This window comes from Peromyscus californicus, unplaced genomic scaffold (assembly GCF_007827085.1).
Source record: "Peromyscus californicus insignis strain IS unplaced genomic scaffold, ASM782708v3 Scaffold_15__1_contigs__length_86483966, whole genome shotgun sequence".
NCBI classification, from domain to species: domain Eukaryota; kingdom Metazoa; phylum Chordata; class Mammalia; order Rodentia; family Cricetidae; genus Peromyscus; species Peromyscus californicus.
The window spans coordinates 24,656,333-24,683,256 of NW_026294447.1; the positions used below are offsets into that span (position 1 = coordinate 24,656,333).

The 26,924-nt window shown below is 42.6% G+C and overlaps 3 protein-coding genes across 4 annotated transcripts in view; 2 read left to right on the forward strand and 1 right to left on the reverse strand.

The window, feature by feature from the left end:
* The window catches only part of LOC128110757 (signal recognition particle 54 kDa protein), a 69,183-nt gene extending 66,092 nt beyond the window's left edge, over nucleotides 1–3,091 (forward strand). For both annotated transcript variants that reach the window (XM_052738542.1, XM_052738541.1), the window contains one exon: nucleotides 693–3,091. In XM_052738542.1, the coding sequence (XP_052594502.1) occupies nucleotides 693–896 (204 nt within the window). In that variant the 3' untranslated portion in view covers nucleotides 897–3,091. The remainder of the gene's footprint in view (nucleotides 1–692) is intronic.
* A 695-nt stretch (nucleotides 3,092–3,786) lies between these two features.
* Nucleotides 3,787–26,897, reverse strand: Ppp2r3c (protein phosphatase 2 regulatory subunit B''gamma). The gene is made up of 13 exons (XM_052738543.1): nucleotides 26,785–26,897; nucleotides 22,915–23,042; nucleotides 22,441–22,545; nucleotides 21,764–21,876; nucleotides 17,870–17,967; nucleotides 16,593–16,663; nucleotides 13,508–13,640; nucleotides 11,661–11,716; nucleotides 11,509–11,584; nucleotides 10,679–10,815; nucleotides 6,510–6,647; nucleotides 5,936–5,995; nucleotides 3,787–4,083 (listed from the first exon to the last, which is right to left on the reverse strand). Exons 1-13 carry the CDS (start codon nucleotides 26,840–26,842, stop codon nucleotides 3,895–3,897), a joined length of 1,362 nt encoding a protein of 453 aa, XP_052594503.1. The 5' UTR covers nucleotides 26,843–26,897; the 3' UTR covers nucleotides 3,787–3,894.
* Nucleotides 26,377–26,924, forward strand: part of Prorp (protein only RNase P catalytic subunit) — a 116,704-nt gene continuing 116,156 nt past the window's right edge. The window contains exons 1-2 of the mRNA XM_052738537.1: nucleotides 26,377–26,501; nucleotides 26,596–26,670. The gene's annotated coding sequence lies outside the window, so the exon portion shown is untranslated. The remainder of the gene's footprint in view (nucleotides 26,502–26,595; nucleotides 26,671–26,924) is intronic.

Below are 26,924 nucleotides of genomic sequence, written 5' to 3' on the forward strand. Positions count from 1 at the left end.
CCCTCTTCAGTAGCTTCTCAAGTCTGTCCCACCTCAGGATGATAGGATCCTCGCCAGAGGTCACTCATTCTGTACTGACTTGTGTCTCGGTCCAGATACAGAGCCACCTCCTCTGTGAACTGCAGTTCTGAACCAGAGGGTTGGCTGGCTCCGTAGGGCTGCCTTCTCTATCACCCTCTCTGTACGTCAGCTTCCTACTAGACTGCACAGTTCTCGAGGGCAGGAACCGGATGATCTGCACCTGGATTAGGTGCTTAGGGAAAAAGTAGCCATGCTATACCATTTAATGAATGAACCAACCTGTTAACTAAACAGGATGACACCGTATAATTAAAGGGTCAGAGTAGCTAACACAAGTGTCACAGTAGCTCATTTATTACTTTATTGGGTAAGTTAACGTAGCCAAGCTAAGTAGTGCTGGACTGTCCACCTTTGAAAGTAACCATTTTACTTTGCGAACAGGGGAGAGGACAGGTTTGTTTGGGTGGTGGTAGTTCTCTCTCTCTCTCTCAAGCCCCCCCCCCCCTCCACTTGTGTGTGGTACTAGGGATCAAACCTAGATCCTTGTATATGTTCGAGACATGACCCTCAAGTTTGGTTTGTGAAGAAAAAGATGCTACTGTGAGAAGAAATCCTTGCTCCCTTTTGGCCATTAGTATTTGAACTCCTGACATTTCCCTTTTTTTTTTTAGGAGGAGGAGGAGGAGGAAGAAAATAGGATGTCTGAAGAAGCAGAAAGACAGTACCAGCAAAACAAGATGCAGGCTGACTGCACTGTACAGACAGATCAACCGGAAACAGCGGTGGCCAGCTCGTTTGTGAATATCAACTTTGAAATGGAGGAGGGCTGTGAAGGACTGGAGAGCAAACAGCAGGCAGCCTCTGTCCCGCCGTAGAACCAAAGGACTGTCTAGAAAGTGCTACCCTAAAGGTCAATCAGGAACTCTTGACATCTTGTTTAGTGGGGCTTAAAACAACTATTTATATTTTAAATTATTAGGGGAAAATCCTTCTTCGTTCTTATGCTGTCTATCACAGTCAGATCTGAAGTTGGGATGTTTTTATTATGAGTTCAATTAGCGCCCTCCCCTCCTCACCGGGCTTCTTTCACATACACTGACCAGTGCTAAGCCCAGTGCTTTGGTAAGACATCATTTAGCATGGCATGATAACACACACCTTTAATCCTAGCACAGAGAGGCAGGGGCTGGTGGTTCTGTGTGAGTTCAAGGCCCACCTGGTCAACATAACATAATGAGCTCCAGCCTAGCCCGTGAGACCCGTCTCAAAAAAACCAAAAAATAAAGGTGTTCCACATTAAAAGGGGAGTTAATTTGTTCCTTGAGATTTTTGGTTTTGGGACATTTGTTTAAAAAAAAAGGGTAAGTATTGACTAATTGTCTTTGGAGCTAATAATCCTAACAGCCTCAGACTGAAGTACCCTACATTGCCTCATGCAATGCCTGCCTCGCATTTAACATACCTGCCCATTAATTCCACACTAGGATGGCTCAGAGTGTGCAATAAAAGGAGCAAGATGGAGGCACTATGGATTTCCTTTGTTGAGACGATTTTATGGGAAGTGTTGAATGTACTACTCTGAATCTTAGATGGGTTTTTACTTTTACCACAAGCCACTCTTGCATTTTTCAGTAGTTACTAACTTGCTCTGGTCACAAAGTAGCACTAGTTGCCGAGTGAATTTGTAGTTCCGTCAGGTGTTGGTCCCTCGTGACTCCCCACGTGGCTGGCACCTTGGGTGTGTCACACTCAGCCCTCTCTGCATCAGGCAGGGTAGCTGGGGATGAACTGCTCACAGTCTACTTTTGTTCACCGTTTGAAGTCACGGTAGAAAGCTGGACAGTTGAAGTGAACCAGGTTTGACCCTCTCTCTCCTCACTAGGTTATTCCTTTACAAAGTTGTGTAATATGAAGCGAATTTTGAGAAATAGTCCTACAGACGTGTTAAGAACCTTTTATATGTATAACTGATTTATAACCAGATGTGGATAAAGAGAAACGTGGACAATGTTTTAGATGCTGATCTTTTAAAAGCCTTCTCATAGCTTTTAGAAATGAACACTTATAAACTGGCCTTCTAAGTAGCATGGGGTTTTCCGTCTTCAGTGTGTACGTTTCAAACATGGATAGGTGAGCATAATTGTAGATACTTGCCAGTGGACCTCTCAGTAAGTTCAACGTCAAGCTGGATTTTTAACTGAATATTCAAAGTTTGAGTCAGTTTCAGTTGGACTGAAATTTGTAAGGCTCAGCAAGTATGGAGTCTTCCTTGGAGTCGTGAGCTAGCTCCCTTCATGGGTGCAAACGATGTGGCTTAGTTCTTAGAGGTTTATCTTTAGATTGCGTAATTAATGACACTATCAGTTAGTTTCCCAAACCAGTCTTAGTTGATAGTTGCTGAAACATGCTGGCCTGACCTCTGCCTCTTGGCTTGTTTTTAACAAACTTTGAGACGGTGCCACCCCCTCAGACCCTAACTTGTTAGGAGGTGAAGGCAGGTGGTCTTGAGGCATCTCTCCCGACACGCTGCACCCCAGAGTTTACGCCACAGCCTCTGGTTACATTAGGAGGGAAGGACCTGCAAAGCCCTGCGGTGGCCCAGTTTGCTTCCTGCTTGTCGGGCAGTGGCGGGTTGTGTGCTGAGTTATGACTCACTGTGCCTTACGTTTGTGCTTTGGTTTATGCAGCTATAAAATGATCATAAACGGGGTAAATGGTTCATCTTCTGCCTGTCTCACCTCTTCCTACGCTCCAGTCCCCAGCAGAATTATTGTCCCCTCTGCATCACGGTCCACGACGTTCTACTTTCTTCTCATCTCCATAAAAACTGAACACAGGCAGGAGTGGTGGTGCATGTCGGTACTCCCAGCACCAGGGAGGCTGAGGTGGGGTCATGAGTTGGAGGCTGGCCTAGACTACAGATCAAGACCCTTATATTTCAACAACAAAAAACCCATAAACACATGAGTTAGTATAAGGAATTAGTAATTCTCTAACAAAAACCTTTAATAAAAGCTACAGTTTTGTAAATGTAACTTGATAATGGTTAATAAAATTAGACAAAATTTCATACTTGTGATTTTAATGAAAACAAAATATTTGCTTGAATACTTTTTTTTGAAGCACCATCTTAACAAAAAAGAACTGGGTGGGGGGGGGTGACAGTGGGTCCAGTGGCTGCAGGTGAGCTTGACACCCTGACTTTGAGCTCCAGAATCCCCGTGGGGGAAGGAGAGAATTGACTCCAATCCAGTGACCTCCATGTTTGCTCTGGTGTTCACACACAGGACATAAATGAAATCATAAAAAAGGCATGGTGGCACTCACCTTTAAACTCAGCACTTGGGAGGTAGAGACGATGGCTCTCTCTGAGTTCAAGGTTCAAGGCCAGTCTAGTCCACAAAACAAATTCCAGGCCAGTCAGGGCTGCATAGTGGACCATGTCTAAAACAAGTCACATCTAAAGGTTTTGAATCCAGAAATGCAGGGGTTTGCTCTAATGATACTCTAATGGAAAAGGCTAATGTCCTTGATATTCATGAAGAACCAATACTGTAATCCTATATGAATACCAGAAATAGTCCATAAACTCAACAACTACCTACAGCAAATCTTTCTATTTCTGAGCTAAATGGAACTAGAACTTACCACTTCATTAAAAAGAAAAAAAAAAAGAAAAAGAAAAAAAAAGGCAGTTGGTCCTATTACTTTGAAATTGTTCCCATTGCAACCAAAACTCTAGTAAGCAAGCTGTTTGCTGTGTCGTACAGGCATGTGATGAGTTTTATTTAGAATGTTTCTAAGGATTCTGCGGCAAAGGTTTTGCATGCAGTATTCAGGCATCTTTAGGAAGGTGGTCCTGTCTTCCAGAGCTCATGTGTCATCGAGATCTGCAGAGTTCTCATTGTCATTTGCAACAAGGGCTTCTCTGTTCTCGTAAGTCCAGAAGCCATTCAGATCAATTAGAATGGTAGTGACTGTGTCTCCTTGATTACTGTTGATTAAATCCTGAAGCGAGATTTTCAGAGGATCCTGTGGTTTTACCATGTCAAAGATTTCATCCTGTAAGGGAAAGCGATAATAATGAAAGCTGGGCAAAGTGATTTCTGTCACACAGTGATGTAAGATTCAGGGTGGACTTGGAACTCTTGTACAACTTTTATTCCAGTCTTTTCTTTTCCACTTGATGGGCATCTCCTTAACACAGACTTTTCGTGGGCAGTTCCTCAGCTGTCTCACAATCATCTCTCATTTTATAGATGACGAAAACAGGCTCAGAGTAGAATCCAAGCTCAGAGCTAATTAATGGCAGAGCCATCTACTACAGTATTCTTTGAATGCAACTAACTGCTATGCTTTTTATTGCCTTCTAACGGTGGGGCAAAGTCTGGGCATAACCTTTTCACCCCCATGCTGGGAATCAAACCCAAGATGTCCCTCCAGGCAAGCACTCTGCCACTAAGTTATGTCATCGTACCTTTTAAGTAAGAGCTGAGCTACATATTAAAAATTCCAGAGGTTCAGAGACAGTGACAAAACTTCACTTCCAATAATCACAGCATCTTTACTCTAGTCCCAGTATGGCAAGAATGGAAATCCATATTAAAGAGTTAGTCATGCAAAATAACAAAACTGTGCCAAGACTTAACTAGAATTCGTAGAAGAACCTCTTCTATGTTATGAAATATACAGTATAAATATTTGCAAGGCAATAACCTGTTTTCTAATTTTTTTTTCTTTTCTCAAGACAGGGTTTCTCTTATAGCCCTGGCTGTCCTGGAACTCACTCTATAGACCAGGCTGGCCTCAAACTCACAGAGATTCACCTGCCTCTGCCTCCTGAGTGCTGGGATTAAAGGCGTACACCACCACCACCAGGCATTTTCTAATCCTGTGTCGTAAATTACTCAAGAATATTTAGTAGTTAGCATTATAAACAGTTCTATTAAAAAAATTTATAGAGTAACTCAGGTTCATAAAATATAAACTTTTAAACTGTGCATTCTTCTTTCCAGATTAGTTGAAGATTCAAGTGCTGGTTCTTAAATTCATGTTACAAAGTTTGGAATTTCCCCCATGTGTTGTCTCAGAATAGTCCCTTCAGGCTTATTCTTGGTTAAATTGGTTAGGGTATTTTATTATGTTCCTCAACTAAACCAAAAAGGTCCTGTTGGATGTTTCTTCCTAACTGGTGAACCACTGACTAAGTGCCAGGGAGCAGCGTGTGTTTCACATAACAGTGGTTTTCTAGATCTCTGTTTATGTATCTGGGTGAATGCTCCATGTGTGCCCGGACCTACAGAGGGCCGAGGAGGGCCTCGGGTCCCTGGAGCTGAGGTACAGATGGTCTTGACTGCCCAGCATCACCCTGCAGAGTGCCGGGATAAAAGGCAGGGCTCCGGTGCTCTCACCGGCTTTATCGCCCTGCAGAGTGCCGGGATAACATGCAGGGCTCCGGTGCTCTCACCGGCTTTGCCGGCTTTCCAGCTCCAGTACCGAGTTTTCATATCGAAAGTGGACGTTTCTTTAAGTCGAATGGATCAAAGCATGCAGGCTCTTTGAGGCAGCGCACCAGAAAAGGTTTTGAATCTGAATAGTCCTCCAGCTGAATGTGGAGTACAATGAAAAGGACTGCTCAAGGATGCAAGCTGACACTCTTCAAATAAAATGAATGAATGTTTCCATGAGAACACAAGACTGACAGTGAAATTATCAACTATATCAATCAGTAAATCCAAATTTGTCTCTATTTCTGATGATTTAAGAATCAGTTCCAAACAAGTGACAACAAAAATCTGACTTGGAATAGTGTTTCATAGTTCATAAATTACTTTCATATAATACTGGATAAAACATTACTTAGTATTATTATAGTTAGATTATCTGATGTTATGTAAGTAAATAAAAGACTAACCTTGACATCTTGAAATGAAACAGGATCCTGTCCATGGATTTTCATTAGTTCTTGTATGGCCTGTATTTAATAGAAATAAATCCATAAATAAAAAATGAAGTCCATAATTCCCACCCCTTCTCACTCCAGTTCCTGCATAGTCCCACACTGTAAGTCTAAGCTTCACAGTCTTTCCGACTGCTCCACTTCCAGTCTGTAACTGGGCGAACATACCCGTGGATACCCATGGCCCTTTCTACGCTTATACCAAGCTATCTAGAACTTGGCAGAGGAAGGAGGGTTAAGGCTGCAGGCTGCAGTTTCTGTTTCCCAAGGCTAGCTCAGCCCTCACATTTGTTTCCAAAAGAGAATACTGAAAAGATGTGTAAGAAAGTCATCTTGACTTTACCATTATATATTTCCTAAACACAGAAGGAACAAAACAAACAGACTTGATTTCTACTTTAAATCTATGTATTATAGGAATCCTTTTAAATTTATGATCAAGCTAGGTAAAACTGTCAATAAGTAATTTAAACTAAATAGTTTAATATATCTTAGGATAACAATGCTCCTGTACCCAAACCATACTTACCCTAAAGAAATAATTGAGGGAAAAGACATTCAGATATCCCTTGTTCTCAATGTCCAGCAGTTTGAAAATATACTGCAGAGCTGCAGGCTCCTTTCTGTTTTCTAAGGCAAGAACAAAGTCCAGGTAGGTCTTATAGTCCTACAGAAGAGAAAACATTCACACAGGGTCTGCAGTGGAATTTTAAATGAGCATCTGCCAAGATGAAGGGATTGTAATCAGAGATGGCAAATTTAACTAATTTTTTAAAATATGAAATAAACCCATTTGTGCATTTAATGTTGGTTTCTGGGAATTCTACGTAGGCACTAATCTAGGACAGTTCCAAGAAACCTAGCTCATTTTTTTTGAAGATTTGCTTAAACTATAATTTTATTCCATACTACAGAATTGTCAAGACAGTGATTAAGTTATTTTATGCTGCCATTAAATTTATGTCTTCATTTCATTTTAGTTTCTTTGAAGAATTTATTTTCTCTAGAATGAACATCAGTCTATTTAAATTGCTATTCAGAACCCACTCATCCATGTCTGTGGGTTCAATTACCCGTGGGCTGAAAATATTTGGGTAAAAGTTTTCATTTGCACCTAACGTAGACTTTTCCTGTCATTCGTACTTAACACAGTACGACTACATAGCATTTATACTATTAGGGATTATAAGTAGACCACAGATGATGCGAGAACACTGGAGCCAGCACAGGGAGCATCTGTGGATGCTGATACCAGTCATGGATTCTGGAACCAGTCAACAGAATCAGGTCTGTAACCCAGGTGGCATGTCTGCAACCCAGAACTCTGAAAGCTGAAGCAGGAGGATCTGAGTTGAAGTCAGCATGGGCCTGCAATTATTTCTCCAAAACCAAAGCAACAAGCAATCAGATGATTTCCAATAGAATGAGGAGGTTGGCTCAAGGGTAAAGTGCTACCTCACAAGCATGAGGACCTGAGTCCAATCTCCAGACCCATGGAAAGATGTCTGGGATGGTGGCGTGCATTTGTGGTCCTGATGCTGGAGAGGTGGAGATGAGGATCCTAAGGGTTTGGCGTCCAGCCAATCTAAACTAATTAGTGCCTCCAGGTCAATCAGAGATCCTGTCTCGGCATTCCTAAGGATGACACCTAAAGTTGTAGCCCTCTAATACACACAGGCATGTAAACTTGCACACACACAAACAGAAAAATTTAAAAAGACGAATGGAAGCTAGAAGCATGGAGAGAACAGAATGCCTGCATCTTGAAAGGGGCACGTGAAGATTACGTACTTGTGTTTTTAGTTCATTTGGCTTGTTGAAACAGCCTCACTCACCCCAGGCTGTCCTGGAACTCACTATGTGGCCCAGGCTGACTTGAAACTCAAGGAGCTTATGTCTCAGCCTCCTGAGAGCTGTGGTTACTGATGTGAGCCACCATGCCTGGCAGAATACTTGTCTTATATGATAAAAAAAGAATACTCACTTGGAAAAGAACTTCACATTCTTGGAAAAGATTTTATAGAATACGATTAAAAATGTTCTTTGCGCCAGGTAGTGGTGGCGCATACCTTTAATCCCAGCACTCAGGAGGCAGAGGCAGGTGGATCTCTGAGTTTGAGGGCAGCCTGGTCTGCAGAGCAAGTTCTAGGACAGCCAGTCTACACAGAGAAACCCTGTCTTAAAAACAAAAACAAGGGCTGGAGAGATGGCTCAGAGGTTAAGAGCACCGACTGCTCTTCCAGAGGTCCTGAGTTCAATTCCCAGCACCCACATGGTGGCTCAGAACCATCTGTAATGAGATCTGGCTCCCTCTTCTGTGTACATAATAAATAAATAAATCTTAAACAAACAAAGCAAAAGTGAGTTACGGAGATGGAGCTTCCCCATGGCTTAGCTCCATCCACTTACTGCCCTGTTATTCCCCAGAAAGTATCAGTTTATGATGAAACTCCAACGGTCTCTGTCAAGAGCTGTGGAGTCACTTTTCCTGAGCTCTTGGTCTAGAGAAGTGCTGCCTAACAACCCACTTGCACACAGTGGCATAATACAACCTACGAGCTCACTCATCTGAACGGTTATTTCTTAAGCAGCCTTGGTCTGGAAAATTATGTCCTTACTGTTTCTCTATTTGTTTTAAGATGTTCTACACCAGTGGTTCTCAACCCTTCTAATGCTGTGACCCTTTAATACAGTTCCTCCTGTTGGGACCCCAACCACACAATTATTTTCATTGCTACTTCATAGCTATAATTTTGCTACTGTTATGAATCATAATGTAAATATCTGTGTTTGCCAATGGTCCTCTGGGGTCATGACCCACAGGTTGAGAACCAGTGGCTTACAGTCTAGCCCATGCTGACTTCAAACCAAATTCTCCTGCCCCATTTTCCCAAGTTCTGGATTACATCACCTTTCCTAGCCCCATAACAGCTTTATTCTGTGGCCTTTTGTTGTTTGTTTTGTAAAACGGTTTCATACAGCCAAGGCTGACCGTACACTCATGATCCTCCTGCCTCCATCTTCCAGTGTTGGAATTACAGGCTTGCACCACCATGCACCAGATCTCATTACAGATGGTTGTAAGCCACCATGTGGTTGCTGGGAATTGAACTCAAAACCTCTGAAAGAGCAGTCAGTGCTTTTAACCTCCAAGCCATCTCTCCAGCCCAGTGGTCCGCCTCTTTAATCTCAGCACTCAGAGGGCAAAGGCAGGTAAATCTCTGTGAGTTCCAAGTCAGTGAGGGCTACAGAGTGAGATCTTATTTATTTATTTTTTTAAAAAAGCTTTCTTGTTAGGCATGGTGGTATATGCCTTTAATCCCCAGCACCATTGAGGCAGAGGCAAAGTTAAGGCTAGACTGGTCTACATAGTGAGTTAAAGGCCAGCCAAAGCTTCATAGTGAGAGACCCAGTCTCCCACCACCCACTAAAAAATTTTCTTTCTCAAGTGTTTTAAAAACATTAAAGGGAATATTAAACAAAATCCCTACCTCTCTATAACACCTGTATAATCTATATAATCTAAGATCTAAGTTCTTAAATTAAGTAACTAGACTTCCATGTATTTTGAGAGGGAAAAGGACAACTGCATGCTAGATATCTTCAGCTACTAATGAAGACACAGTAATCCAACACGACTCTCACATTTAGCTGGCTATGGCAGCTTCACACCCGAACCCCAGCACTGGGGACTTCAGCAGGAATGCCTCCACAGTAAGTCCCAACCAGCCTTGCAACAGAGGGGGCCTCTGTCTCAAACGATTAAGGCAATGGGCCTGACTTAAGTCAGAGCATACAAGGTCTATGTCAGACCTGGCAATTTAATGACTGAACTATTTTTTTTTTTTTTTTTTAAAGATTTATTTATTTATTATGTATACAGCATATGTGACTGCAGGCCAGAAGAGGGCACCAGATCTCATTACAGGTGGTTGTGAGCTACCATGTGGTTACTGGGAATTGAACTCAGGACCTCTGGAAGAGCAGTCAGTGCTCTTAACCTCTGAGCCATCTCTCCAGCCCCCTAATGACTGAACTATTATATAGAAATAGTTTACAGGCTGGGCAGTGGTGGTGTACACCTTTAATCCCAGCACTCAGGAGGCAGAGGCAGGTGGATCTTTGAGTTCGAGGTCAGCCTGGTCTACAGAGTGAGTTCTAGAACAGCCAGGGCTACACAGAGAAACCCTGTCTGGAGAAAAAAAAAAAGGAATGTTTTATAGGATGTTCAGATTTTTCTTTTTACTAGTTCACACTCCTTATTAGGAGTATCAGTATACTCAGGTATCCTGACAATGAAATGAGGAAATATTAAATTCTGAGCCCAGAAGGAAGGATTTTTAACTGAATTTCCTTAAGAACAGACTCAGAATGTCAAGAAATTCCACTGACTTAACATTTTAAGATCAGGTTATTAATCATTGATACTAATTTTAAGAACCTGTTACAGACTGGTATTAATAATGCTGAAGGAAGCAAGGCATGCTGCAGTTCTAGCACTTGGGATGGCAAGACATGAGGGTCAAGAGTTCAAGGTCAATCTTGACTACAAACCAAGTTCAAGGCCAGTGTGGTCTACCTGAGACCCTATCTTTAAGACAGATAGACAAACAAAAAACTGTTGATTTACATCAAGAAAATAGCTTATGGAAAATGTAGGAGCCTAGACTTTTTAAATTTATCAGCAGATTTCAATACCATTTCTCCATCGTAAGTGAGACACTCCTGGAAAACACGGTCTAAGAAGACATTGGTCATGGTTGCTGTTCCGTAACGGGAGAGTTCTTCTTTACTGAGCATGCCATTGTGATCTTTATCAAGATTCAAATACTGACCTTGCAAAAAAGAGTATAGGAACATATTCAGGACCAAAATACTTTTTAATTCATCACAAAGGCTGGACATTAACAAAATGTCATTTTATGACCTAACAGTCTGATTGACTGGTAGTAAAGGGAGTGGCTTACACGTAATAGTTGGCCATCCTTCAGATGTTGATTGGAACAACTACTAAGCTAAATTCCCACAAAAAGCCCATTATGAAGCTTGTGGTCTTTGGCCTAGTTCACTTACATTTTTGTTTTCAGTTCACAATCAGTTAGAATGTTCACAGGTTTCTAAACTTGGTGGGTCAATAAGAAGCACCCACATGCTTTCAGCTTAAGTCAGCAATAACAGATCCTAAGTGAGTCAGGAGACCATCCAAAATGATATTATAGAAAACAAATGAGATTCAATGAATCCAAATTGCTCCCCAATACCCGTTTCTGTGCATCCTGACAACAGCATTCTATCAAAATAAGACAATAGCTGTTGTTCGAGCCCATGAAAATGAATCAGATTACATTGTTCTACTGAAAACAGCATAGCAACTATGCAGGAGTTCCAAAACGTTCAAACAGTAGTAAAGTAAGGGCATCTTAGTAACCTGGAGTACTAACCCTCAGGAGGGAGAACACTCTGGTCTTAAGTAAATAGCCTGTGTCTAAACAGAGGTCTGAGTAATGGAACTTTAGAGGGGATCCTACCATAGACCCTCAGGGCGGAAGGAGCAGAAAACCAATTTGTTTCTTGACTCTCTTTGGACAGTTCCTCATCCCTTAGCTAAAGAAACACAGAAATATAATTAGAAAATAGCAATTATCATGTGACAAAATTAAGTAGTTTAATAAATATTTACCTCCAGTAAATCATCTAGGAAGCTGCATGCTAAAATATCTTGAATTTTGATTTTCCCTTTAAAAAATATAATGAAACACAATTTCATTTTGAGAACAACTTATTTTTTAAAGGTGTTATTTTACAAAGGCAATCATATAATTCATATGATAAACATCTAGTTCTTAGGTTCCTTATTTTGAAACATTGAAAACACACACACACACACACACACACACACACACACACACACACACACACACACAAGCAAAGTAAAAACACTCCAACAAAAAGACAAAACAAACTCCAATAACCCACAAAATCTCTACATATTTACTTGGTTTTTTTGTTTTGTTTTTCAAGACAGGGTTTCTCTGTGTAGCCCTGGCTGTCCTGGAACTCACTCTGCAGACCAGGTTGGCCTCATGCCTCCAGTTATAAGAAGCTAAGCAGTAAATTCCTACTAAAATTGTGCTATCAGAACCTGCAAAAGGTTATGTCATATTTTGCAAATAGGGATAATCTTGGTAATGAGGGGTGGGGCTGGAGAGACGCTCCGCTGTTGACGGTAAGGCTCATGTGTCTAAAAGACTGCTTCCAGCACCTCTGTCATCAATGTCATCAAAGCCCCTCTCTCCAGAGTTCCTTTTGCCAGGTGTGGTGATGCACTCCTCTAATCACTGCCACTCAGGAGGCAGAGGTAAGCAGATCTTTGTGAGTTCAAGGACAGCCTGGGCTATGCAGTGAGACTCTGCCTACTAACTAATTAAAAGGGTATAGCTCACTGAAAAATCGGGGGGTTTCTATGTTTACTAATCTGGCCACCACTTAGGAAAGAGAAAGACTATATTATAGTAAAATGCCTCTCAAACACAAGTTTTTCATAAAGAAGAGAGCAATTATGCCATACACCTCAGATAGCAGATCATGTAATTGTGGGGCTCCTTAGAACTGGAAGAAGTAACAGTGACTGGTCACCCAGGTCACATTTCGAGGGATGAAGGAAACTTTTTTTTTTTCCTTTTGAGACAGGGTTTCACTATGTAACTCTGGCTGTCCCAGAACTCACTATGTAGACCAGGTCAGACTCACAGAAATCTGCCTGTTCAGTGTGAAGGAAATTCTTTTTTTTTTTTTTTCCAGACAGGGTTTCTCTGTGTAGCTTTGCGCCTTTCCTGGAACTCGCTCTGTAGTCCAGGCTGGGCTAGAACTCACAGAGATCTGCCTGCCTCTGCCTCCCAAGTGCTGGGATTAAAGGCATGCGCCACCACCGCCCAGCATGAAGGAAATTTTTAAGAGGGTAGGTGTGGTGGTTTGAATAGAATGGTCCCCACAGGCTCCTATATTTGAATGCTTGGTCATTAGGGAATGATGCTACTTGACAAGGATTAGGAGGTGTGGCCTTGTTGGAGGAAGTGTGTCATGGGGGGTGGGCTTTGAGGTTTCAAATGCTGATTGCGGATCCAGATGTAGAACTCTCAGCTACCTCTCCAGCACCATGTCTGCCTGCATGCTTCCCACCATGATGATAATGGACTAAACCTCTGAACTGTAAGCCAGTCCCAGTTAAATGTTTTCTTTTCAAGAGTTGCAGTGGTCATCGTGTTTCTTCACAGCAACAGAACACTGTGACAGTAGGTGATATCCCACCATCGAATAGCTGGTTATAGTCAGTGCGAGAATATATGAAAGATCCTTACATAAAGCAAAGCATTGTGGCTGTCTTGTACACTGGTCTACTCTTCTGAGATTTGCCAGATTATGTCACCAACATTAGAAAACAAAGGGAAATGAAACAGACTTGTCTAATATTGAGATAGTATGCAATAAATAATATCCTCATATTTAAATTACATATTTTTTTTTTACCTGTTCTTAGAGGATCCAAAAAGAAGAAGAACTTCCTAACTGCTGTGCAAACATAAAAAGAGTAAAAGGATTTTTCCAACCCATCTAATTGTGGCAAAGTGGGGATAAGTTCCAGTATGTAGTTTTCTAAGTCCTGGAAACAAAACAAAATGGTTAAATGTCTTGCCTTGACTTCCTCGCTAATCTTCCAGACTAGAAGCTGGATTGTAAGCCAAATGAACCCTTCTCCCTTAAGACTGCCTTGCTCAGAGGATTTTATACAGCAAGAGAAACAACATTAGGACCCAAGGTAATATCTTTAAAACTCCCTGGCACACACGTATAGTCCCAGCATTTGGGAGGCAGAGGCAGGAGGATCATTGCAAGCTCCAGGCCAGCCCGGCTACAAAGGCTGCAATGTGAGACTTTGTCTTACAAACTCCAAATGAACAAACACAAGTCTCCTGTGGTGCTTTATATTCATTTTAACAACTTTATTTTTTGCTCTAACATTCTAAACATGTGTGCCTGGTAGACAGAGACATCGAAGTTCCTGAAAGAACAGGCTCCTCAGCCTGGTGTCTGAATGAGCTCTTCCCAGCTCCTCCTGCTTTCATCGGCTTTCTCCCAACTTTGGTCTCTCCATTTCCCTTACCAGTGCCCATTCCCTGTACACACGTCCGATCTAGCAGCAAGGTGAACGATCTCTCGCTGGGTGGTAGAGGTGATGGTAGGATGTCCAAAATGTCAACTGAATGGATCTATTTTTAGCTTTTGGGGGGTAGTTTTAGGGTGGTGGTGGTGAGATAAGGTCTCACTACGTATCTCAGGCTAGCTTCAAACTTGTGAGTAATCTCCTGCCTCAGCCTCTTAAGTACTGAGCTTGACAAGTGCTTCTAAATACTTCTACAGTCACCATTCATCTTGGCCACTATCATTTTTGCCTCACACTGCTACAACAGACAGCAGCCTATTATTTCTGCCTCCATCCTATGCTCTTAAAATCTCCCATAATTCATCCACAATGATCTTTAAAACTAGACACCAGGGGCCAGGCAAGATGGTTTAGTGGGTAAGGGCACTTATAGCCAAGCTTGATGACCTGGTCTCAATTCCCAGGTCCAGATGATAGAGAGAGAACCAACTCCTGCAAGCTGTTCTCTGACCTCCACATACTCACACACACAAAATAAAACCAAAAACCCAAACCAAACATACCCTGGTAACTCACTCAAACATTCACTGGCTTCTTTTGAATCTCAGAATACAACCTGAACTCTCCACTCTAGCCTAAAAGGCTCCATATGTGGTCACCATCAACTTCTCTGACGTCACCCGCCACTTTGTTCTAGCCCCACTGGCTTCCATTTGTACAGAGACAGGCAAGAGCCCTTTCCTACAATGTTGATCTGAATCTTAAAGCACAAGAATGATACTCTTTCCTTGGAAGGGATAAGATGATGATCAAAACACATATTTGAATAATTAACTCATTAGCTTTATTGATATTCTCCCTTAAGCTCTAAAAGAGGACTCCGTATTGGAGAAAAAATATAAGCTCCCCTCCCCCAAAAAAGAGAGCTACATAATTTAGATAACTACCAAAAATGCGTAAGTAGCATAGCCATTTGGGTCACGAGGTTTAATCCCACTCCTAACCAGGCCTAACGACATGAATACCTACAGGATATATAAACGTCCTCTTGGTAACTTATCACGTCCCTCTAAACCTACGGGTAAAAGCAAAGCCACTTCAGATTTTTCCTCTAGTCTATAAAAGAAACTTCCTGGTCTTTATCAAAATAATAAAATAACGCATCCATGAGAATGGCCAAGCTGGCGAGGTGGATGGCTTACAGGTAAAGCGCTTCTGTGTGAGCCTAAAGACCCGAGCCTGAGTACTAAAATCCATGTGGAAAGGTGGAAAGAGGCCCGGCTCCAGGAAGTTTTCCTTCAGTCTCCACGGGTTCTGTGGCACATGTGAGCCCTACCCCATCTCTTTTTAGCCACTAGAGGGGCTGGCTAGGGAGATGGTTCAGTGGTTAGGGCACTTGCTTTACAAGTGTGAGAATGGAGTTCAGATCCCAGAACCTCTGTAAATGCCAGTGGGCGTGACGGTCCACCTGTGACGTCAGCCTTGGAAGACTGACCCAGGAATCTCCAGAGAAAGCTACCGAGCAAACGAGCCATGTGGCAGGCTCTGAGTTTGATTCAAAGAGCCTGCCTCCATGAAGCAGAAAGAGGGATTAGAGATGATCCCGACATCCACCTCAGGTCTCCATGTCTGCCTGCACACGGCGAACATGCACAGTTCACACACATACGAAGGAGACGGAGAAACAGCACTCCAAAGCTTTTTTCTTCGGTATTGTTCTCTGTCTCTGGCCCTGGGATCTCAGAGATAAGGTCTCAGTACATAGTCCTAACTAGCTTGGCAGTGGTCTTTGTATCCTGGCCTCCTAAGCTAGCATTACAGGTATGGGGCACCACACTCCACTCTCGTCAACCATTTTTAAAACCTGTTTAAATATATTCTATTTATTCATTGATAATGTTTTGTTATAGGTCAGGCTGGCCTGGAACTCTATATGGAGCTTCAGCTACCCCTGAACTCTGAATAATCCTCCTGCCTCAGCCTGTAGAGTGCTTGAATTAGAAGCATGTGCTATGATGCTCAGCTTCATTTTTCTTTTAAAAAGATCAGAAGATTGTTTTTTTTTCTTTTTTTCTTTTTTTTTTTTTTTCTTTTTCGAGACAGGGTTTCTCTGTGTAGCTTTGCGCCTTTCCTGGAACTCGCTTTGGAGACCAGGCTGGCCTCGAACTCACAGAGATCCGCCTGGCTCTGCCTCCCGAGTGCTGGGATTAAAGGCGTGCGCCACCACCGCCCGGCCAGAAGATTGTTTTTTAAAGGGCTGGAAGAAAAGAGCCTACAGATCAATTATGTGGCCACTATATACTAACTTTAACATGTTTACATAGGTAAAATCAGGCAAACAAAAGCTATGAAGACAAAACCAAAGTAAACTGTAACTACAACTTACTTAGTGATGATTAATGTTAATATTTTGGTATCTATAACATTTATTACATTTAGATCAATACTCACTGATTCCCGAAGGTACCCTTGTCCAGCAACATCATACAGGCTGAGTCCTATTCTTGTTTGATGCAGCCAAACTGACAATAAACAAGGAAATGACATGTAAAGACTCAGATCTGTTCTTCAGCATATGAGAAAAAAAGAATAAGATACTGGACTAGACGTGCAGGCCAGTTCCAGAACTCCATAAAGCCATAATTAAGTGACCAGTGACCCCTGAGCCACTGAAACCAAAAGAAAAAAGCCATGAACTGGCAGATTCCAACAATTCTGCCATGATTACTACAGTAACTGATGCCCTTGGGGATACTGTAAACCTGTGTTCTACCCAACAGGGAGAGTTGGCACACTGTGTCATCAGTGAAGCTTGTATCTCCTGTGGTTAATTACTGCATCAAATCTATTAATTATCAATGGTACACCGTAGATTCCACAGACCATATAGCACTTAGAAGATTCATAACAACTCCAAATGTTTTAATACAGGCTTCTTGAAATCAAGACTACAGTTGTGGGTTTGAGACTATCCTTTCAGACATATATATTAGTGAAATGAAATTACCAGTAAACTGAAATTATTTCAAACCACCCATTAAAACTCTTGTTCTGCTCTTTAAAAGAATTAAAGTGATTTTACTGTTCAAGCATGTCAGACAAATACATGTCACTAAGGCAGGCTGTGGAAGGCTCGGATTTCCCAGTGAGTATCATGCCAATTGATGAATTCAGCTCTCTATTAGAATCTATTCCTCTCAAGATGCTTATGAACAGCAATTGCTTTCTTACTTAAACAGCAGAGATCTCGCAGATCAGGAACCAGCTCTTTGAGCTTAAGGAGTCTCAACATTTTACCAGCAACCACAAAACAGACTTGTGCAGACCGTGTGAACCTCTCAGGGTCACGCCTTGATCACATCTTTCTACCCTGTGCGTACATCTGTTCCTTCACACCATCACTAGACATAACTTCAGCAAGTGAGGACACTGCCAACAGGACAGAATGACTAGGAAGGCCCTTTGGGGACAGTTCATGTGACCCAGAAAAAAAAAAGGGTTTCTGCTTTTGAGATCTCTACTTCACCACCATTCTTAGGGTACACGAGGCTTTTGTTTAAAATAATGAATTCAATTTTAATACAGAAAATTGTACCTCTGTACGGTGTACAGCAGAACCATAATAGCATAGGAAAAAACATGCCACAAGGGAAAAGTAATAGAAAAACACAGGCCAATGCCTACGTGATTCCAGACGAAAGTTCAAACACACATACACAACAAATCACCTTTTCGCATGACGTAGTTAAAGAACTGCATGATGGAAATCCTCCCATAGGAATCTGTATGCAGAAGTTTGGCAAAGACTTTTGCAGTAAAAAATTGCCTACAAAAGGAATAAAAATTAAAATGGTCTACCAGCACAGTACAAAAATGACATCTATAAGAATTAGCAAACAGCCGGGCGGTGGTGGCGCACGCCTTTAATCCCAGCACTCGGGAGGCAGAGCCAGGCGGATCTCTGTGAGTTCGAGGCCAGCCTGGGCTACCAAGTGAGTCCCAGGAAAAGGCGCAAAGCTACACAGAGAAACCCTGTCTCGAAAAACCAAAAAAAAAAAAAAAAAAAAAAGAATTAGCAAACAACATAAATTCATACGATTAAAAATCACAGTAAGAGACAATAAAGACTCCCCATAGTTCAAAATTTGAAACAGTAAGTTATAAATGTTTGCATTTTTTCTTCGCATTCTTAAAAGAATGAGACCTAGGTGCATGCATGCCCTCACCTGCTGAAGCCTGGGCTCAGTTGCCTATCGTGACGGCCCCTTGGCCTAGCCACAGTGAGGGGCAGGCCCATCTGCAGAGGCACCCTCCAGTGCCAGAATGCAGAGGGGAGCCCCTAAGCTGCAGGAGGAAAATCAGTAGGGCTGCTGGGTAGTCATCCATCACATTACCCACCACACCTTAGGAAGGAAGGAGAATGAAATCGGAGCGGTTGGTATTCCAGCTCCTGTTTCTGTGTATAAAGGTGATAATGAAGGGCCGGGTGGTGGTGGTGCACGCCTTTAATCCCAGCACTTGGGAGGCAGAGGCAGGTGGATCTCTGCGAGTTCGAGGCCAGCCTGGTATACAGAGTGAGTTCCAGGACAGCCAAGACTACACAGAGAAACCCTGTCTTGAAAAAACAAAATAAAATAAATAAAATAAAAAGGTGATAAAGGAACAAATACTGGGGATGCCTGCATGAATCTGATGGATCTGGACACAGCAGCTCCAACAACTGCTACTGTGCCATCTCACCTTGCTCCTGGGTACAGACAGTAACAGAGCTTCTAAACAGACACACACGGCACTGAATAAAAATATCAGCCATTCTGAAGAAGGTTATACGGAGAAAGAAATAAACCCAAAGCATCTAGAAGAAAAACTCCAGCAGGATATGAGCTTGGTCAGATGAGTGAGAAAACACCCCTCCCCAGAGTTCCTTATTGTTGTTGTTTTTGAGACAGAATCTCACTGTGTAGCCCTAGCTGGCCTTGAACTCACAGAGATCTGCCTGCCTCTCTCCTATATGCTGAGATGAAAGGTGTGCGCCACTATACCCAGCTGAAGAGTTCCCTTTAAACACCGAGTGCACAGCTACTCTCAGTATCAGAAACATGTTTAGAAGAAAGGGGCAGCTGATTGTGCATGCTGTAATTCCAGCAACCAAGAGGCTGACGCATGAGAACTCCCACATATTTGAGACCAGCCTGGGCTACAGAGTGAGTTTCAGGTCAGCCTGGATAGAGTGAGACTGGTTCACATCAAATCAAACCAGCCAAGCCGAGCCAACAACAAAAAAGCATTTTTCATGGCAGACTTTCTGAAGGTTTGCCTCCGTCTCTGCTGCTCTCCAATGGATTGGGGATCTATCTTCTAAGGCACCTGAAAACCACTACCAGGACTTCTGACGAGAACTGGCTCCAACTCTGCTTACACAGCGAGCACATTGGAGCTTGTAACAGCTCACAGAAGAACCATCACATTCCTGGGGTGGTTACACCATGTTCTGTAAACGCAGCATTTCTAGTCTAGTAAGACAAAGGAACAGACACTAAAATCATGACCATAATTCTACCTATGGGATCAATTACTGAGCATGTCCCACTGGTGTCTACTCTAAGCATCTTGTAGTAAAATTTCCTAGGACATTAGATACAGTGTAAATGATTTTATACACTGGTCATGATGTATATAGTGTTTAAAAGGTTATCTATAATCTTAATTAATAGTTCATATTTCAAAATGCTGAACAGCATTAATAGTTTAAAAACTACATTAAAGAGTTTGTCCCAAAGGAGTATCATGGTCTTCTAACCACATAATAGAAAATATTATGTGTTTAAGTGGATGTGGGTTGCTGTAGAGACCATGTAAGTATATAAATTATCATTAAGCACTAAACATCCAAGAAGGCCCACTGGAGTCTGAACACTGCAGTTCCTGCTCTTGGGTACGCATCTCCAATCTGGCTGTGAAGCCAGCACCTCAGATGGCCAGCTCTTGGCTGTAGACACATACTCCATCTTCTACTCATACAGCTCTGGTCAGCGGAGTTTACCATATGGTTTACCTTTGTGTGCCCTTAAAACTGGCTTCACAGCAAGTGAATCTGATTTATATTTATATTATATTTATATTTAGAAGACTATAAATAGGAAAAAGTAAATCTTTGCTATGTTAAAAAGGAATGAAGATGGGCTGGAGATATGGCTCAGAGGTTAAAGCACTGGCTGTTCTTCCAGAGGACCTGGGTTCAATTCCCAGCACCCACATGGCAGCTCACAACTGTCTGTAACTCCAGTTCCAATGGATACGACACCCTCACACAGACATACATACAGGCAAAGCATCAATGCACATAAAATAAATAAATAAGCTGGGTGGTAGTGATGGTGCAGGCCTTTAATCCCAGTACTCGGGAGGCAGAGGTAGGCAGATATCTGTGAGTTGGAGACCAGCCTGGTCTACAAAGCAAGTTCTAGGACAGTCTCCAGAGCTACACAGAGAAACCCTGTCTCAAAAAACCAACCAACCAACCAACCAACCAACCAACCAACCAACCAACCAATTTTTTTTTAAAAAGGAACGAACACATAGAATCATTACATGGCATTATTTTGTTTATTCTTTTTCTTTTTTCCAAGACAGGATCTTGTTATGCAGTACAGCAAAAACTAACCTTGAATTTATAATCCTCCTGCCTCAGCTTTTAGAGTGCTAAATGACAGGCATATGCCACCATGTCCAACTTGGTATTTCCCCTGCCCCCAACACCCCCCCCCCCATCATCCCTCCCTCTCTATATCTCCCTCTTTTGAGATGGGGTCTCACTATGTAGCTCTGGGTTTTGCTATAGCCTGGAATTTGCTATGTAGAGTAGGCTGGCTTCAAAGTCACAGAGATTCACCTGCTTCTGTCCACTGAGTGCTGGGATTAAAGGTGCATACTGCCATATTCAGTGGTATTATTTTTCTTAATAACTTCATAGCACCATTTGTTTTTGCTGTACGTTTTATTATATTTCATTAAGTTGAATGCTTCAGTCTCCAGAGTACTGGAATTAAGGTGTCTACCACCATGCCCGACGCATCCTATTTCTCTCTTTCATCTGAGACAGGAACTCACTATGGAGCCCAGGCTGGCCTTGAACTTGTGATTATCCCCTGCATCAGCCTCTCATGTGCCGGGCTTACAAACAGGTGCCACCACACCCAGCTTTGTATTATTGCGGCTGTGGGCATATGTGCATGTGGGTACATGCAGAAGCCAGAGGTTGACGGCAGGGATCAATGCTCTCCACCCTATTTGTGGAGACAGATTCTCTCACCAAACATGGAGCTCACTGATTTGAGCAGCTGGATGGCCAATGAACTTCACAGATCTGCCCACCTATGGTCTACCAACGCTGGGGGTTGCACACATATGCTACTGCACCCAGCTTTTATACGATCACTCGGAATCCAACAGACTAAGCCATCTCCCCAGCCTCCAATTTTTCCTTGACTCTAAATAATTTTATCACATTTCAGTCACTTAAAGTAGTAAGTCAAACGTCACTCCATGACTTCAACTCCATTGACATTTGAGGCAATAAAAATGTCTACCGCATGTTCCTCTTTAAATCACATTATTCTTACTTGCACTTTGGTCCAGCCTTTTCTCCAACCTTCAAAAAATTTTCATAATTGATCATTGCTTCCTCTCCAATCATAGGTGGTATCTGGTGTTTATCCAGCAAAAACCATAAGTTCTTAAGAGAATTAGGGAAATGGAAATGTTATAAGTTAATAGTGGATTTAAGAAGGTAAATGCACCCTTTCTGTCTAATAAAGGTGAATCTATGCCCCATTACTTTGACTACTAATAAAATAACTGACACTTATTGTGCTTACTAAAGTTTAAGCTTTTAAAATATATTGCTTCTTTAATCCATGTAACTATCTAATGTAGGCACGATCTACTTTACACATGAAAATCGAAGCATAAAGGTATCAAGTCCATTGCCTAAAGTCACACCATGGCAGGGGGCTAGGATTTGGACTTCTGCAGAGGACGATACTGCACTGTTTTCCAGATCTTGACAACCCATTAGGATTATGTGGGAACTTAAGAAACAAAACCTTAAGAGCACTATCCTTGGAAATCAGGCCATGCATTCAGCAGCTGATTCTGGTACACGTATACAAGCTCTGCTTCAGAAACCTATGGAGTACTACTCTGCACGGAGAATTCAAAGAGGCATAACAAAATCCTGCACGACTTAAGTACAAGAAAGAAATGGGTAACAGCTAAAGCCATGTGAGTCCACTTGTACCTGTAATTCTTCATTATCTAAGAGTTCTCTGCTTTTCCTCTGTAGAAAGACAGCTCTAGATTCCTCTCTTAATTTCTGTAGTAAGACTTCATCTTCCGCAGGCAACTAAAATCACATTGGAAAAGTCACCTTATATCAATATCAAATTAAACAGGACTAGCTTAAAACAGTCTGGGCAAAGCCATCATGCCTGCTGAGACTACATCACTGAACAGTATTCTTACTACTAATATCTACAATAAAAATTAGAAGAGCTCAAAAAAGGGGGAGTAACAACTTTGCCTTCTTGGACCGACTTATTGGTACAAGATTTTAGTGGATTCAAAGTATTTTCTCATAGTAATAAACCAACTATAATAAAATATACAAAATGTTCAATGTAATCCTCTATTTTAAAACTATGTGCTTTCGATCCCACTTTTGAAATTACATTTCATTTACAGATTCAGGAACTTCCACTTAAACAACACTTACCCTGTAATAAAACCGGGGAATGGTCTTATAGAATTCATTTGTGTTTTTTCTACCTCCTTTCCATTCTGAGTAGTACTTGGTAAATAAATCCATTTCTTCATCTTTTAATTCTTGTTCGCTTTTTTTCCCTAGTAACAATAGCAAAAAAAAAAAAAAAAAAAAGGTGAGAAAAGGCATAAACACCAAATATTATTTTTACTCAGGATAGCCTATACAGTAAATTCTAGTTAAAACATCTGCACTGACAAAAAGGCCTTCAAAACTGTGTTTAGCCAGGTGGCAGGGGCGCACGCCTTTAATCCCAGCACTCGGGAGGCAGAGCCAGGAGGATCTCTGTGAGTTCCAGGCCAGCCTGGGCTACCAAGTGAGTTCCAGGAAAGGCGCAAAGCTATACAGAGAAACCCTGTCTCGAAAAACCAAAAAACAAAACAAAAAAAAAAAAATGTGTTTAGATACTGAACGGACTAACCTGAAATACTGCCTTCCACTGAAATAGCCTCCTTACATCAACCACTGAATTGCCCAGTCCAATGAGAATCAGGGTGTTCCCTGTACTTGGGTTTATCATTGAAGCTTGCCTCTTCCTCAAGCTACTGTCTCACTTAAAAACCTTTAAAGTGTTTCAATTCATCCTATCAGAAGTATTTGCTAGGGCTAGAAGGACAGCTCAGTGCTAGAGTGTTTAGGTAGCATATACAGAGCCCTGGGTTCAAGTCTCAGTGCCAGAAACAAGAACAGACACCCCGGAGCACCTACTGCACAGGGTCCTGTGCTGGCCACTGCGGCCAGAGGAAGCAGAGCAGGCACAGCCCCTGACCTGATATAATTTCGGCCCCAGTACTGCAGTTGGTCTTTAATAACAAAACAAAGAACAGCACTCTCTGAGGCTCAAGACTCAGAGCTCTACTGCCCTCCAACCTGCCTGCTGTTGACAGGTAACTTTCTTCCCGAGCCATTTTTCTTCACTGAGGATAAACATCTATGGAGCCAGCATGTACTGAGGTTCAAATCCTGGGTGGTGTGCACACCATGCCAGCACTCTGCCACTGAGCTACAACCCTAGACTCCAGGCTCCTTTATTTCTTTAATAGGGTCTCACTCTGCCCTCAGGCTGGCCTCAAGCCTGTGACAAGCCCCGTGTCTCAGCCTCCCCAGGGCTGGGGTTATAGATGAGAGTGACCACGGCTAGATCCCAGATCACTGCTAGCTCTCTTCTGAAAGCATAGGCTCTAACACACGTCCAGATCACCTCTGATCACTCAGAACCTCAGGGATATCTGCACGCCAGCCTCACTGGGTTCTTCAACTCTACTATCTAGTTTCTCAAAAACTATTTTTTTCTGTTTTCTTCCAAAGGTGACACTGGGGATTCTTCAGTACTTTTCATAGCATTTCTTGTACCAGTCATATTAACTTTTAATCTTGAACCAAGCCTACAGTTTCTTTAGTATGGTTTAGTACAATTGGAGAAAACTGAAAAATTTTGCAAATAAAATGGGAATTGAAAAGGACCAATGGATTTAGCCATTAAGCGGTCACTAATGATTCTTCACAAGCAGGAATAAGAGACAGTAAGGTTTTTTTTTGTTTGTTTGTTTCTTTTTGTTTTTTGTTTTGGTTTTTTGAGACATTCTCTGTGTAGTTTTGGTGCCTGTCCTGGATCTCGCTCTGTAACTCACAGAGATCCGCCTGGCTCTGCCACCACCGCCCAGCCTGAGAAAGTTTCTTAACTGGGAAAAATACCAGCATGTTTATATGCTAATGAAAATGATTAAGAAAGTCTGATGATACAGGTAAAGGGTTATCCTTGAGAATACATCCTTTCGAAGGCAAATGAGATTTAGCACATGGATGGGATCTACTGCACTAATGTCAATGGATGGGATCTATACACTGATGTCAATGAATGGGATCTACTACACTGATGTCAATGGATGGGATCTACTGCACTGATGTCAATGGATGGGATCTACTGCACTGATGTCAATGGATGGGATCTACTGCACTGATGTCAATGAATGGGATCTACTGCACTGATGTCAACAGCCTTAAGTAGGACTATTAACACTATCCACACAATCTAGATAATTTGTTAAACACTCATGGCGCAGTAGTAGTATTCCTAGTAAAGGTGAAGAGAAACACTGGTGGGGAGCTGGGAAGTTAACTCAGTAGGTTTAAGAGCAGTAAACACTCTGTAGGTTTGCTGCTCTTGGAGAGGGCTTGGGTTTGTTTCCCAGCGCTCACACGGCAGCTCACACCCATGTGTAACTCCTGCTCCAGGAGATCCAATACCCTCCTCCGGCCTTTGCAGGGACAAATGGCTAACTGAGGTGCAGGGCAGCTCTCAGCCTTACCTGTGGCTCCTCCCAGCACGTCTCACGCAACCTCCTGCCCTAAAGGTCTCCAGCCAAGGGGCTGGGCTTCCCTTCCTCCAGCTTCTGATCCTATATAACTCTCTCCTCTCTCCCTCTCTCTCTCTCTCTCATGGCCTGGTCTACTCTGCTGGCCATACTCAGTCTGGAGCCTTCCAGATGACTCTGGCTGACCTCTCCCTTATAGCTACAATAAAGCCTTCTCCTTCATTCAGCAGGCACTGCACAAACATGGTACACTTCCATGCATGCAGGCTACTACAACATGCTTGTTAGTGGTAATAGAAATGATTGAGGAGAAAAGAAAAAATTGATAATGTATGAGAGAGGATAAAACTGAAGAGAAGCCATTGAGTATATGAAAAGGAATGTAATCAAGTGAGGGATTGGAGGGACTCAAGTAGGAGTAAAGACAATTCTTTTTCTTTTCTAGAGACAGAGTTTCTCTGGGTAGCCCTGGCTGTCCTGGAACTCTATCTGTAGACCAGGCTGTTCTCAAACTCAGAGATCCACCTGCCTCTGCCTCCCGAGAGCTTGCATTAAAGGTGTGTGCCACCACCGCCCGGTGACAATTCATTTTAAGGTGACAATTCAAATTAAAGGTGAAGGTTGAGTGTAAGGATAAATACCTAACACCTCAGAGAAATGGTAGCTGGAAAGAGTTAAGGTTCTCTTTTAACTGTTTCCAATTCCTCTTTGAGACAGACGTATTTGAAAACGAGTTCATCAATTGAAGGTGAACAATGGAGAGGGCAGACTGGAGCCTTGGGAAGATGAGGGGAGTTAAGTGTGGGAGAGCAAATGCTCTTCTTGCAGATGCGACTAAATACACACACTTCAGCTTAGTGGACATGGAGTCTAAGTGAGAACTCACCATGTCCTGTTTTTCTTTTTGGTGGTGAGTCTAGCTTTTAACGGCTGAGACCTCTCTCTAGCCCGGTTCTGTTTTTCTTTAGCTGCCTGGGTGCTGGTGTGGAATTAAATCCTTTAATTTAATCAGACTGACCGGCAAGCCAAGTGTGAAGGACCGGAGAACGAACAATGTGAAATGGACTAATGCTATTTAAAATGGAGGGTTCAGCGAAAAAAGAGTTAAAAGGCGGCAGGCACCGGGAAACTGGGGCAAGGAGGGTCTAAGTCAAGACTGGCCTGGGCTACATGGTGACACCCTGTCTCAAGGGGGAAAGCCATAAGGATGAATTACAGGTCTTGGTAAGCTCGAAGGGAACCAAGGGTCTCAGTTATTCCTCATAAGCCTAAGATCGTGGAAAACGGGGGCCACAGCTGCGCTTTTTGTTCCCTGTAGGTCAATCACCAGGGAAGTTTGGGCCAGCCCTCCTCGGATCGCTAAAAGCACACTCGGCTCCGGCTCCTTTGTCAGGTAAGTTTCCCGGACGCGGAAAGTAGCCCTCGCACTTCCTCCTCCTCCCCATCCCCCCTGCGCCACTTCTAGCCTGGGGCGGGCTATCTAGCGGGCCGTCCCTCCCGAACTCACTCTTCGGATCCTTGTTGGGCGACGCCAGGCGCCGGCGGAGCACGTCTTTCCAGTCCATGGCTGACTCCCGCTCAGAGGACCCTACATTTGCGGGTTGTTAACCGCTCCACCCACTACCAGCTCCGACGTCAGACGCCACC

What these genes read in the sequence shown, in the direction of transcription:
- Ppp2r3c (XM_052738543.1), bottom strand. Translation starts at nt 26,842, where the DNA reads ATGGACTGGAAAGACGTGCTCCGCCGGCGCCTGGCGTCGCCCAACAAG. An exon ending in TAGATAATGAAGAATTACAG is followed by an intron (nt 21,877 to 22,440) that starts GTACAAGTGGAC and finishes AATTCTCTTAAG; the next exon opens with AACTTATGGTTTTTGCTGGA. An exon ending in TTTCATTTCAAGATGTCAAG is followed by an intron (nt 4,084 to 5,935) that starts GTTAGTCTTTTA and finishes TTTCCCTTACAG; the next exon opens with GATGAAATCTTTGACATGGT.